Raw genomic sequence first — 12,316 nt, 5'->3', positions numbered from 1 at the left:
ACTCCAGGGCTGTGCCAGGCTCTCTCCTCTCTGCTCACTCTTCTCCATCCCCAGCTCCAAAGCAGAAGTCAGCTTTCACTCAGCCACTTGGCTTGGAGTTGAGAAAAAATACCACCCTGCCTCAGAAAGGAGTTATGCACCTAACTCCTAAAATTGATTTAATTTGGACTATGTCTCTCAGGCTTATCAATGACAGCATCCTGGGATGGGCAAAGCCTTGCTTAAAAAAATAATCTAGGCACATCATTTGTAGACACAGGAGTCCAGTGCCACCAGGGAGGTGGATGTGGGTCTCCCATGAACCCCATCTCAAAGGTACCAGCCCTGCAGTGATGTTGCTTACTAAGGCATCTCATACCCGGAGGTGGAGTAAGGCAATCCATGCTGTGTAGCTGATCGCGGGTGCTGGTGGCTTGCCTTCAGCAGAGCACCAGAAAAAAGATGCCCAGGAGCAAGTCAGAAGCTCTCATTGCCCTTTGTGGTCAGAGGCACTACCTTACCACCTTGTGCTCTTCCTTGCAGGCACAAACCCCTTGCAGGTGCGGGTGCAGGACGGCCCCGGTCCCTGCGCAGGGCGGGTGGAGGTGCTCTACAACGCTACGTGGCATGGGGTGTGCAGCAGCAGCTGGAGCTTGCTGGAAGCTGGGGTGGTCTGCAGGCAGCTGGGCTGTGGGCCAGCCCAGTCGGCACCCGTCGGAGCCCAGTTCAGCTGGGGAAGTGGCCGTGCCTTGCTGGAGGGGCTGAGCTGCCGGGGGAGCGAGTCACTGCTCCTGGAGTGCCAGCAGAGAGAGATGGGGCCGGGGTCGTGCCAGCAGGGCTCAGCAGCTGGCGTGGTGTGCACAGAGCAGAGAGGTGAGTGCTGGGATCCCCTGTCATCCACTCTGTCAGCATTGGGGACAACCCAGTGCAGACACACGGTGGGGTAAAGGCTCCTGTCTCCCTCTCATCTTGGCCTCCTCCCAGTCAGGCAGAAGTGTTGCCATAAGCCTTTTTGCTGGAAGACACTAGATGGACAGGGGAGAGGCACCTGAAGGCAACAGCTGTAAGGCAGTGGAGTGGGACCAACTGGGTGAGGGCATCTCAGTGGGCGTGGAGATCCAAGCATCCTTAGTGGATGTGCTCTATTTGCATTAGCCCAATGCGGGGGTTGTCCATACACCCACCCTCCCGAAGCAGAGAGTGAGCTGTCAGTCCTGCTGACGATCAGCCCAGCACCCAGGAGGGCAGTGAGGGAGGATGTTGCAAACCCCCAAAAACATGCAGCAGAAGGGAAGGGTGAGAGGGGCAGAGAGAGTCCAGCCATCCAAACAACTCCTTCCGAGCTTCACTCTTCCTGCAGAACTTATACAGTCCTGCTCGGTGCTGGCAGGCCTGCTTGGCGTGGGGGCAATGCTCTGCGGGACCCTGTTGGTTCTGTACCTGTGGACGAGGTGTGGAAGACCGGCTCAACACTCCCCAAGTAAGAGCAGGACCACAGCATGTGGTGCACCTCACCTCCTCGTGGCTGCGCTTCTGGCTGGCATGGACACACACCAGCCTGGGTCTGGGGATTGCACTCTCCATGCATCACCCTGCTCCTTCATTTTGCAGACAAACCACTTATAATGAAGACAGAGGACAGCAGGATGTCATCTGAGGCTTAAGTGGTCATGCTCCTGGTGTCCAAGGCAAGGCTCCCTCAGGACCCCAGAAGACTTCATTGGAGCCAGAAGAGCAGAGCCATTGCTGCAATGGTCAGCAGAGAGAACCCCCTCTGGCAGAATGGAGACCTCTGGTCTCTGTGCCCCATAGCCCCCAGCTCACCGCGATGAGCCTCTGTGGATCCCAGTTCCTCCATGCAGAGCTGAAGTCCCTTAGTCTCCAAGCAAGGCCTTCTCAGAATAACCCATATCTGGTCCTCTGGGTAGGCTCCAGAATCCTAACTCCAGACTCCTCTTATTCCCAGCCCTATAGCCCCCTATAATTCCTATAACCCCCTGCAGTGGCACCCAGTGCCATCACCCTCACCGCATTCCCAGGGGGATCATACCTTTTCTCCTAATCTCCCATGGAAGTGAGGACTACTGACTGATCCAGGAGCAAGGGAGCAGGGTGCTCTCCTGCACTGTACAAAAACAGCCTTTGCAAAATGAGGAGTGCGCATAAACACCCTTCCAGAATGGGGTGAAAAGTCCCTCACCCACTGTTTTTATTCAACCCACTTCCAAATACCAGTAAAACCCTTAAACCTGAAAGATCGAGAATGCAGCATTATAGAGATTCGGGGATATGGAGTGACTTGGTGAGGTGGAAGTGGTGGAAGAAAAGGCCCCTTGGTTATAGAGGGATTGCAGATGACCAGGTCAGATACAGGAGACTCAAGATTCCTAACGTTGGGTGAGATATTGTCCTGGCCACCAACAAGGAAGGGTCATTAAGGTTCCTAATGGAGCAACCCAGGTCTGAGCCCCAAAACATCCACCACTTTGGGGAAGCCAGGAGAGTCCATGGTCTGAGGAATGTCCCAGTGCCATGGGAGGGAATGAAGGGACCACAAGCTTGGCCAGGTTGTAGTGAAGGTGTGCCTTGCAAGGCAAGCTGATCTCCGCACAAGGACATGGAAAGGAAAAGATGCATGTAATGAAAGAGTCACAGCATGTGACAGCCCTGAGGGCTGAGAACAGCACTAAGAAGAAGGACTTGGGGGTGTTGGTGGATGAGAAGCTCAACATGAGCTGGCAACATGTGCTGACAGCCCAGAAGGCCAACTGTATCCTGGGCTGCATCAAAAGAAGCATGACCAGCAGGGCGAGGAGGTGATTCTCCTCTTCTGCTCTGCTCTGCTGAGACCCCACCTGGAGTATTGCATCCAGCTTTGGAGTCCTCAGCACAAGAAGGACGTGGACTTGTTAGAGCAAGTCCAGAGGAGGGCCACAAAGATGATCAGAGGGCTGGAGCACCTCTGCTGTGAGAACAGGCTGAGAGAGTTGGGGTTGTTTAGCCTGGAGAAGAAGCTCCAGGGATAGCTTATAGCTCCTTCCAGTACTTAAAGAGAGCCTACAAGAAAGCTGGAGAGGGACTTTATACAAGGGCATTTAGTGATAGGACAAGGGGTAATGATTTTAAACTGGAAGAGATTTAGATGAGATCTCAGGAAGAAATTCTTTGCTGTGAGGGTGGTGAGAGCCTGGCCCAGGTTGCCCAGAGAAGCTGTGGCTGTCCCATCCCTGGAGGAGTTCAAGACCAGGCTGGATGGGACTTTGAGCAACCTGGTCTAGTGGGAGGCGTCTCTGCCCATGGCAGGGGCATTGGAACTCAATGATCTTTAAGGTCCCTTCCAATCTAAATCACTCAATGATTCTATATATTTCAATGCCCTTCAGATCTACCTCCCACATCTCCTTCCCTCCCAGCCAGCGGCTTGCAGCTGTGACCTGTTTGCATCTTGCTACTTGTCCTAAGCTTTAGCCATAGACCTCCCCTGGCTGGGGATGGTCCTGTCAACATGTGGCCGCAAGGTCAGCTTCTGTTGCTCCACGGACATCCACCACTCCTGAGACTTCAAGGTTTCTCATCCTCCTGCTGGTACTTGAGCCTTATCTTCCTGCTGGCTGCCCCAGCAGACCTGGTCATCCCGCCTTGCTTGTCCCAAAGCTTACAACAAAGGCCCAGGGCTTCACCTAGCTCTGCATAAAGTGTCCTGAGAATAGGAGAAAACAGGACTTTGGACCCAGCCTTGTGGAATAAAATATGTTCACCATTTGGAGAAGGTTTTTGTAATAAAGCTGGAATGAGTTCATGCTCTTCAGGGCCCTGACATGCAGGATCAGCACCTGCTAGATCCCAGATCAGGCCACGAGTTACTCTGCAGAGTTGCTCTGCATAGACTGAAGTATCTCAAGAAGGGGTTTCAGACTTCCCAGGGGGACACTACACCCAAGTTCAAAATGAGCAGAAGGGACAGAGGACACAACTCACTTCCAGAGCGGCTGTTTGTCCAAACTGAAAACAGCCCCAGCAGAAGCTCCCTGGCCCAGAACTGCATCAGCCATGTCAGGCTATGACAGTTCACAGCACTTCTGTGCCGGGAGTCTCTTTGCTGCTGGCTTGTTTGTTTGCAAAGGAGGGGAACAAAGTCCTTGGGCTCACTGAGCCTCAGTACAAATGAATACAGCCACCTTTCCTGACTGCTCTACTTTTTATGAGATTAGTTTTGACTCATTTCCAGCCTAACTTTCACCGGCTTATTCTTGTGTCTTTGTGTAGTACACCTCTTTTTTCCTTTTGTTCTCCAGCCCTAGCTCTGCATGCCTCTAGGGTTTGGGTTTCTCCTATTTGATCTTCCTGCAGGCAGCAATCTACTCTCCACTCCACTACCCCTTTCAGGTTTTGCCAGGCTGAAGAGGTTAAACTCAGCCTGAGACCTTCCTGGCCATGCTGTCCTCTTCCCAGTACATGCTCCAGTTTTGCTTCTTATTTTTGCACAGACATGGGCAGAACCATCCACCCTGTTTCTGGCAGGGGTCACATCCTTGCCCAATGCAAGCCCCATCTTCAAGGCACCACCAGCACAACACCCACCTCCATCTGAACGCTCCCATTTGCAGTAATGAGTGATGTTAATTTGATTACCCTTTTGCAAAACACATTCTTTCCAGCAGCACAATGCTCTGCCTTCGGGCCCCTTCCTTGCACAATGTCAGCGTGCCACCATGCACTGAAGGGATGGGAGGACAGCAAACTCTTCCATCCTCTCAGCATATGCTTGGGGCAGTGATTTGCAAGGGACATGTGTGGAGCATCATCAGCATAACAGCAATTGGGAAGCAAACTGCGAATCCAAAAGGGACCCTTGGGTTCTTGCAGGTGCAGACACAGGAGGATATGACAATGGCAGTTCCCCTTGTTTTCCAAACCTGACTGAGCTGTCCAAAGCATGGCAAGGTGGGTGAGACCCTTTCTCATCACAGATGTTTTCCAGGCTCACCTGATGGCAAACAGCTACAGTGCAGGTGCTGGCTCCAGCCTTCTGCAATAAAGCCATTTTCAGCCTGTGGTAACCTATTTTCTTGCAGTGGATGTTCCCTCACCTCAAAACCCAACCAGCCACTTTCTAATGAAGCTAACGTAGCTATATTTCCCTAGGTTTGTGCATAAAGGCTTGATTCAGCTTGTCGAAAGTAGATATCTTGTACCAGGGCAGCCAAGATGCCCACAGGGATTGGCACGTATGAAACAGGACCTGAGCGTCAAGCGGGTTTTGTTTGCTCCATGTTTTCCTGGAACAGCTCTCTGTTTCGCAAGCTGATGACAAGACTGGCTGCTGCATGGGGCAGCGGGTCACCTCCTGGCAGAGCTTCACAGGAGGTGAAGCTCCCAGGGGGGAGCAGGACAGAGGAGGAGTGCTCTCTGCAGAAGTCCCATTTCGCCCTCCCAGTTTTCCAGTGGGACACTGGGCTCAGCTGGCCTCTCTCACAAGGACAATCCACTCCAGCCTCCAGCCTGTGGCCAGGCTGTGAACATGGGGATGCCGAGCGATCTCCATCCCTCGTCCAGCCACCCTTGGGGCAGAAAACCCACCTGTGGAGGGGCCAAGAGTGCAGGGACCCTTCTCCTGATGGCGTGCCTTTGGGGTGAGTGGTGTTTGCCTTCACTGCTGACTGCAGGGAGCCCATCTGCCACGCTGGTTCCTTCAGCCAGTTCAACTAACACTTTGTGGGGAACAGCAGAGGCTTGTTGGGGTCCTGGGGTTCACTCCGGGATCTTGGGCAATGGGCAATGGTTTATGATGGCTTTGGAGTTGGGTGAAAGGGTTTTTTATGCTGTCAGGAGCTCATCTATCTCTCCTGCACTCCAAGAGCCATGCACTGCAGGTCTACTTCTGCACAGATGGTTTTATCCCATAATCAAAGGCTTGTGCCCCATAATTAAAGGCTTGAGAGCATTACGAGAGTGGAGGGAAGCTCGCCCAATGCTGAAGCTGTCTCACAGCTGGTCACAGCCTCCTCCCCTGCTTTAATCTTGGCTTATCCCAGAACGTATGTGGCAAACTCATGGCATTGCAGCATGGAGGGGGCTTGGTCAAACCCAACAGCACTCTGCATTTACAAGGGAGGCTCTCCGCACAATGGAGAGGTGAGCAAGGAGGGACCCACGTTGCCAGGACAAGGCTGGGTGGCTCATGGCTGTGCAGCACAAGGAACTGATATTTGTGGGGCTAAGGGGGCAGACGGGCAAGATGCTGGCAAGAGATATGACCCCTGTGCTCAGGCAGAGCTGTAAGAAAGCTGTAGACCCTACAAGTCCCTCATCCACAGCCATGGTTTGCTCTCAGACATTGGTGCAAGGATGGGGAAGGGCTCTGCTCCAAAAGCAGTATCATGCTGATGGTTAATGGCAGCTTCGCTTTGGAAATGGTTAAGGGAGGGCTTTGGGCTTTGTCCAAGCTGCCCCAGCTCAGAGCATAAGCTGGTTATTTGAGCTGGACAACCTTCTTAGTGCTGTTTCACATTTACAAAAGGCACAAGCAGAAACATTCTGATCAGGATTGGCGTGAACAAAATTAGGAACATGCTTTCCCTGCGGGTAGGGATATTGTTTTAATTTCCAGGCTGATTAGTTGCTAAGGGCAGTTTGTACTGCTGCCTCTTGGAACTAAAATTTTGCTTTAACTTGCTTGGGTTTTCTCTTTCTTTGGTGATCTATTCATGAACAGTATAATCTTCCCACTTTTTTGGGGAAATCCTGCTCCTGGAAATTTCAGTACAGTCTTTGTCTCTGCAACACTCAGTATCTCCTGGCTGGCTGGAGACATCTGGGCTGGGACTTGTCAATGGTCAACGCACTCACGATCAGGCAGTGCTTGCAAGAAACATGCCGAGGAGTATATCAGCTCTGCTAAGTCTCAGATGCTGGGCTGATTTACTGCTAAGACAGGGTAGCCTCATGGCTCCTAGTAAAAATAAGGAAGCAGAGCAAAAAGCGCATGGGGAAAGCATGGAAAGGATGAAACAGAAGAGCCAGCCATCATCAGGACTGTGCTCTTTGCCTGGAGACAGTGCCTGGAATGCATCTGGTTCAGCCTCCTTGTAAAAGTGAATTTTCAGGGGTGGCTTGGCAAAGACACTTTATTGCAAAGACTTTTTATTGAAAGACGCTTTCCTGCTCCCCGCTGTGCAGCCCGAATGAAAGAGCTGAGCTACACACTCCTGCACCCAGCATGCCACAGCTGCCCAGATGCCGTTCGTATTTGAATGACCCAGGGATTTGATTTTTAACCTGTTTCTTACTCTTTCTGGCCCCTGTGACTTCCCAAGTCCTGCGTCTGGCCTCTTGCTTGCTGGAAGTCGGATCCACACACAGATCAGTGCCTGAGCGCTTCAGAAATCATTATCTGTGGTCAAAAAGCTTATTTACACAATGCAATCATATCCTTCTTGAACTTTTTTTTTTTTCCTGCTGACCCAGTTGTGCTCTCCATGTGACTAATGTCCAGTTACAGCTCCTTTCTACACGGTCTCCCTTTGGTTAGTGCTCTTGCCTATGGGACCTGTGGCAATCTCATGCCATGGGTCTTCATATTGCCTTAGTTCAAGCACTTTTCCTCTCGTCCTCACAAGCTTGCCATGCAGCTGGACCCCAAGGCATTACCCACTCTTGATGGCGAAGTTCTGTCTTTGCTGCTGGTACAAAAGCACACATAAGCTCAAATGCCCATTTTTTTCTGCCTATTACGTGAACAAGAAAGGGGCTCCTGGGGTGTGGGATCCACACTGTGGTTAATTCAGGCATTTAGATGCAGAGATGGGGCTCAGTTGCCTACAAACGGATGCCCAGGGACATCTGAGATGTCCAGAGACGGTGTGGGATTGTCAACATCACCTCTGAAATCCTTTTTGGGGGGCAAGAGCTATCTCAAATGCGTGAGTAGCCAAGCCCCATCCACCCCCAGGGTTTCACCTCTTCTCTTTCCCCTCTTGGTTTGGCAGGCACAGCCGCTGAGAGCCCAGGGGAGCTTCTTCGCCTGGTGGGTGGCCCTGACCGCTGCGCTGGGCGGGTGGAGGTGCTCCACAACGGGACATGGGGGACAGTGTGTGACGACGGCTGGGGTTTCCCTGAGGGCCAGGTTGTGTGCAGGCAGCTGGGCTGTGGGACGGTGCTCTCGGTGGCACCAGGAGTTCGGTACGGAGAAGGAACGGGACAGATCTGGTTAGACGAGGTCAACTGCACTGGGGAGGAAAGGAACCTCTCCGAATGCCGAGCCAGATCATGGGGGGAACACAACTGTCACCACGTGGAGGATGCCAGTGTGGAGTGCTCAGGTAGCCCGGGACAGCAGCCCTCCAGCTGTGCACCACCTCCACCCCTCCATCCCTTCACGCTGTACTGGTGGTGATGCACAACCGTTCTCTGACTGTTCCCTTTGGGGCACCCACAGACTCCAGCATAACTGCCCTGGGCACCCTCCAGCTGTTCAACGGCCCCAACCGCTGCGCTGGGAGGGTGGAGGTGCTCCACAACCACAGGTGGGGGACGGTCTGCGATGATGGCTGGGACCTGGTGGACGCGGAGGTCGTGTGTCGGCAGCTGGGCTGTGGCACAGCTCTGTCGGCCACCAGTGGGGCTCGCTTCGGGAGGGGCCACGATCCCATCTGGTTGGACGAGGTGAACTGCACTGGCACAGAGGACAGCCTCTTTCACTGTCGGGCCAGCAAGTGGGGCGACAACAACTGCTTCCACGGGGAGGATGCTGGAGTCATATGTTCAGGTAACTCACCTCAAGATGCAAGAGGGGTCAATGTCAGACTTTCTGGGTTTCCTAAGGGATCACGGGATAGGTCCTGCTTTCCCCCCAAGGGTGCTTGCCCATGGTGCGCAAGTCAACCTGCAAAGCCTTCACCCATCTCCCACTGCTGTGTATCCAGTGCTGGATCCACAGGCTGCCCAGAGAGTTTGTGGAGTCTCCTTCTCTGGAGATATTCAAAATGCACCTGGACGACAACCTGTACAACATGCTCTGGGTGATCTTGCTCTGGCAGTGGGTTTGGACTGGATGATGTCTGGAGGTCCCTTCCAACCTCAACTATTCTGTGATTCTGTGATTATAAGCTGCAGGAACAGCAGGTTTTTTTGTTTGCAGTCGCGTGCATGAATTACAGAGAACCTACCTCAAAGCCTGGTTTGCTTTGGGGGCAAAGCTTTCTGCAGGTATAACTCACCCTCCCCAGTTCCTGCCCACCCAAGCAGGTCAGGTCTGTTTTGTCCATCACCTGTACTTCAGGGCTTTTGATGAAGGTTTTGATGCATATGTAACTCAGCTCTTTTATTTGGGCAGTGCAGCAGGGAGCAAGGAAGTGCCTTTGCATTAACGTCACTTTGCAATAACGCACTTTTGCAATAAAGCCACTTTGCAAAGACACCCCTAGAAATTCACTTTTAGGAGGATGAGGACTGAGTGCATTGTGAGCACTCAGTCTCCAGTTTGGCGCTTACCATGCATGGAGGACACATCAGAGGCAGCCGTAGTTCTCCCGGTGCACTTACCCTTGCATGTTGTTGGCAGCTTCGGGGATGTCTGTGGCTTCTGAACTCCGCCTGGCCAATGGTTCGACGCACTGCGAAGGCAGGGTGGAGGTCACCCACAATGGCACCTGGGCAGCCCTGTGTGATGAGGGATGGGGTCTGGCCGAGGCTCGAGTGGTGTGCAGGCAGCTGGGCTGCGGGAGAGTGCTGTCAGCACCCGTCGGGTTGCGTTTTGGGCAAGGACCCAAACAAACATGGCCCAACAGTGTGAGCTGCGTGGGCACAGAGACTGCCTTCTCTGCATGCAAGGCGAAGCCCCGGGGCAACACCACTTGTCACCGTGGGAGAGAAGCTGGCGTGGTGTGTGCAGGTAACCCCCTTGGGAGTGACATGGCACAAGAAGTGGTAGGTCTTGGCCCATCACATTGATTTTTCACCTCCACAAGCAGCCCCAGACAATGAGCCCTCTTGATGGGTGTTTTAATCACAGGATGTCTAGGGGGTTGGAGAAATTTTGGGCATCCTCCTGGAAGGGACAGTGCTGATGCCAATGGGTGGGATGCTGCCGTGGTGCAGCTTGCAGCCTCTCGCCCTTTAGCCAGCAGACACTGGGGATCAGCCAGCTCCTTTATGAGGTGATTAGACGAGCCTGCAGCGCTTGATGCAACATTCAGTGACCTGAGAAGGTTCCAGGGCAGTTTTCCTTACCCAGGGGTTGCAGCATGCTGGCGCTTCCCCTTATTGCCCTGTTTTAGGTAACTCGGAGGGCGACCAGGTCCGGCTGGTGAACTATGGCAGCCGCTGTGCTGGCAGGGTGGAGGTCTTCCATAACAAGCAGTGGGGAACTGTGTGCGATGACAACTGGGACCTGCTGGACGCCGAGGTCGTCTGCCGGCAGCTGGACTGTGGGCGAGCGCTGTCAGCCCCTGGTGGGGCTCAGTTCGGGCGTGGGGTCGGCATCATCTGGATGGATGAGACGAACTGCACGGGGATGGAGAGCACACTGTCTGCCTGCCGGGCCCGGCCGTGGGGCATCAATAATTGCTACCATGGGGAAGACGCTGGTGTGGTTTGCTCAGGTTACCAAGGCTCCTTTGGCATCGCTCCACACAAGGTGGTGGGAGGGGGAGGGTGTGTCATGATGGCAGGTCTGCACCCCCAGGTATGACTAGGGGTCAGCATTGGCAGCCAGTGGGGATTTCCTGCACCCTCCCTGCACCTGATGGTTCCATCAGATGATGGTGCTCCTGGGTTGAAGTTTTGGGTGGTGATGGGGAGTCCTCCTGTTTTTCCCTCCTCTGCTTTTTGACAACTTGAAGAGGGGCCAGGAGTTTAACTGCAATATCATAAGGACAGAGGGAAACTGGCCACCATCTGAAGGCATTAATGAATCTCTCGGATGTTTGCAGACTCAATCATCCCTGAGCCAGCTCAGCTCCAGCTGGCAAATGGCTCACATCGCTGTGCTGGCAGAGTTGAGGTGTTTCACCAGGAGGAGTGGGGAGCCGTCTGCAACCATGGCTGGGATAAGAAGGACGCTGAGGTCGTGTGCCAGCAGCTGGGCTGTGGGACGGCGCTGCCAGCATCGGAGGGGGTGGACTTTGGCACCGGACCCCTGCGTGTCTTGCTGGACAATGTGAACTGCCAGGGGACAGAGTTGACCCTTACAAAATGCCAGGCGAGCCCATGGGGAGAGAGCAGCTGCAGCCATGGAAAGCACGCCAGTGTGGTATGCTCAGGTGGGTTTCACTCCAGCCCCAGCAGTGGGTCAGGAGGTACCAGTAATTTCCCCCATCCATCTTGGGAGGAAGGTACCAGCTTCACCCCTCTTGCTGCTGGGTCAAGTACCCCGAAGCCCTTTGAGAAGTGTCTCCACAGAGTGGGGATGAGATGCTGTGCGTTCAGAGGCCATGGGACCATGCAGCCCTGGTGACGTGCCGAAACGCGGGGTCCTTCCTCTTCCTGTAGAGCGGCTTTGAGCATCTCTCTGCCTGTTTGCAGGCTCAGCTGTTTCCAGCTTTGCCCCTATCCGGCTGGTGGATGGCCCAGGTCACTGCGCTGGGAGGGTTGAGGTGTTTCACAAGGAGAAATGGGGGACGGTGTGCGATGACAGCTGGGACTTTGCGGATGCTAAAGTGGTGTGCCGGCAACTGGACTGCGGGGTGGTGATATCGGCTCCACGGCGGGCTTACTTCGGTGAGGGACAGGGACCCATCTGGCTAGATGATGTGCGCTGCATGGGGACGGAGGCTGCCCTCTCTGAATGCAGAGCCAAGAGCTGGGGTGTCCATGGATGTGAGCACGGAGAAGATGCCAGCGTGGTATGCTCAGGTAACCACCACCTGTTGTGGCACTGGGAGCACTGGGGCAAATCTTCCCACGGTCCTTGACTCTGCAAAGGCTTGCAATGAAGGAACAGTTTGCAGCCAGCCTGGAGAGCCTTTGCTTTGAAATCAGCCCCTCATGGTCCATCCTGGTGGAAGAGGGCAACACCTGTACACAGATGTTAAAGTCTGAGAAATACAAATGCCCTGCCCATTTGCACTGCTGTCACTAAAAATATGGTCTCTGGCCTTTGACTGATGTTGTTTATCACAAATCCTAGCAGTTAGCATGAGCCAGAGACCATTCCCATCAGGCAAACTACGACATGGCCACCTACTTCTTCACGGAGGTGCAGACTCCTGTATGAATGGGTCTTCTCCTATTATAGTCATGGAGGACCATCCGACACCTTTGGTTGATCCATGGTAGATGTACCCTATGATGCTCAGAGCTTCATGGGCCCATGAAAGCCCATCTTCCATCCCTCTAT

General features: G+C 53.7%; 1 protein-coding gene across 1 annotated transcript in view; it reads left to right on the top strand.

Moving 5' to 3' along the window:
• LOC141476426 (uncharacterized) overlaps positions 1 to 12,316 on the top strand; it is an 83,916-nt gene that overhangs the window by 27,678 nt on the left and 43,922 nt on the right. Inside the window, 8 exon segments of the mRNA XM_074165104.1 lie at positions 523 to 852; positions 5,481 to 5,612; positions 7,974 to 8,300; positions 8,417 to 8,746; positions 9,542 to 9,871; positions 10,257 to 10,580; positions 10,911 to 11,240; positions 11,503 to 11,832. Coding sequence (XP_074021205.1) covers positions 523 to 852; positions 5,481 to 5,612; positions 7,974 to 8,300; positions 8,417 to 8,746; positions 9,542 to 9,871; positions 10,257 to 10,580; positions 10,911 to 11,240; positions 11,503 to 11,832 — 2,433 coding nt within the window.

The sequence above is a fragment of the Numenius arquata genome, chromosome 32, assembly GCF_964106895.1.
Source record: "Numenius arquata chromosome 32, bNumArq3.hap1.1, whole genome shotgun sequence".
NCBI classification, from domain to species: domain Eukaryota; kingdom Metazoa; phylum Chordata; class Aves; order Charadriiformes; family Scolopacidae; genus Numenius; species Numenius arquata.
The sequence above is the reverse complement of the archived record's forward strand: the minus strand, read 5'-3'. Positions and strand labels throughout refer to the sequence as shown.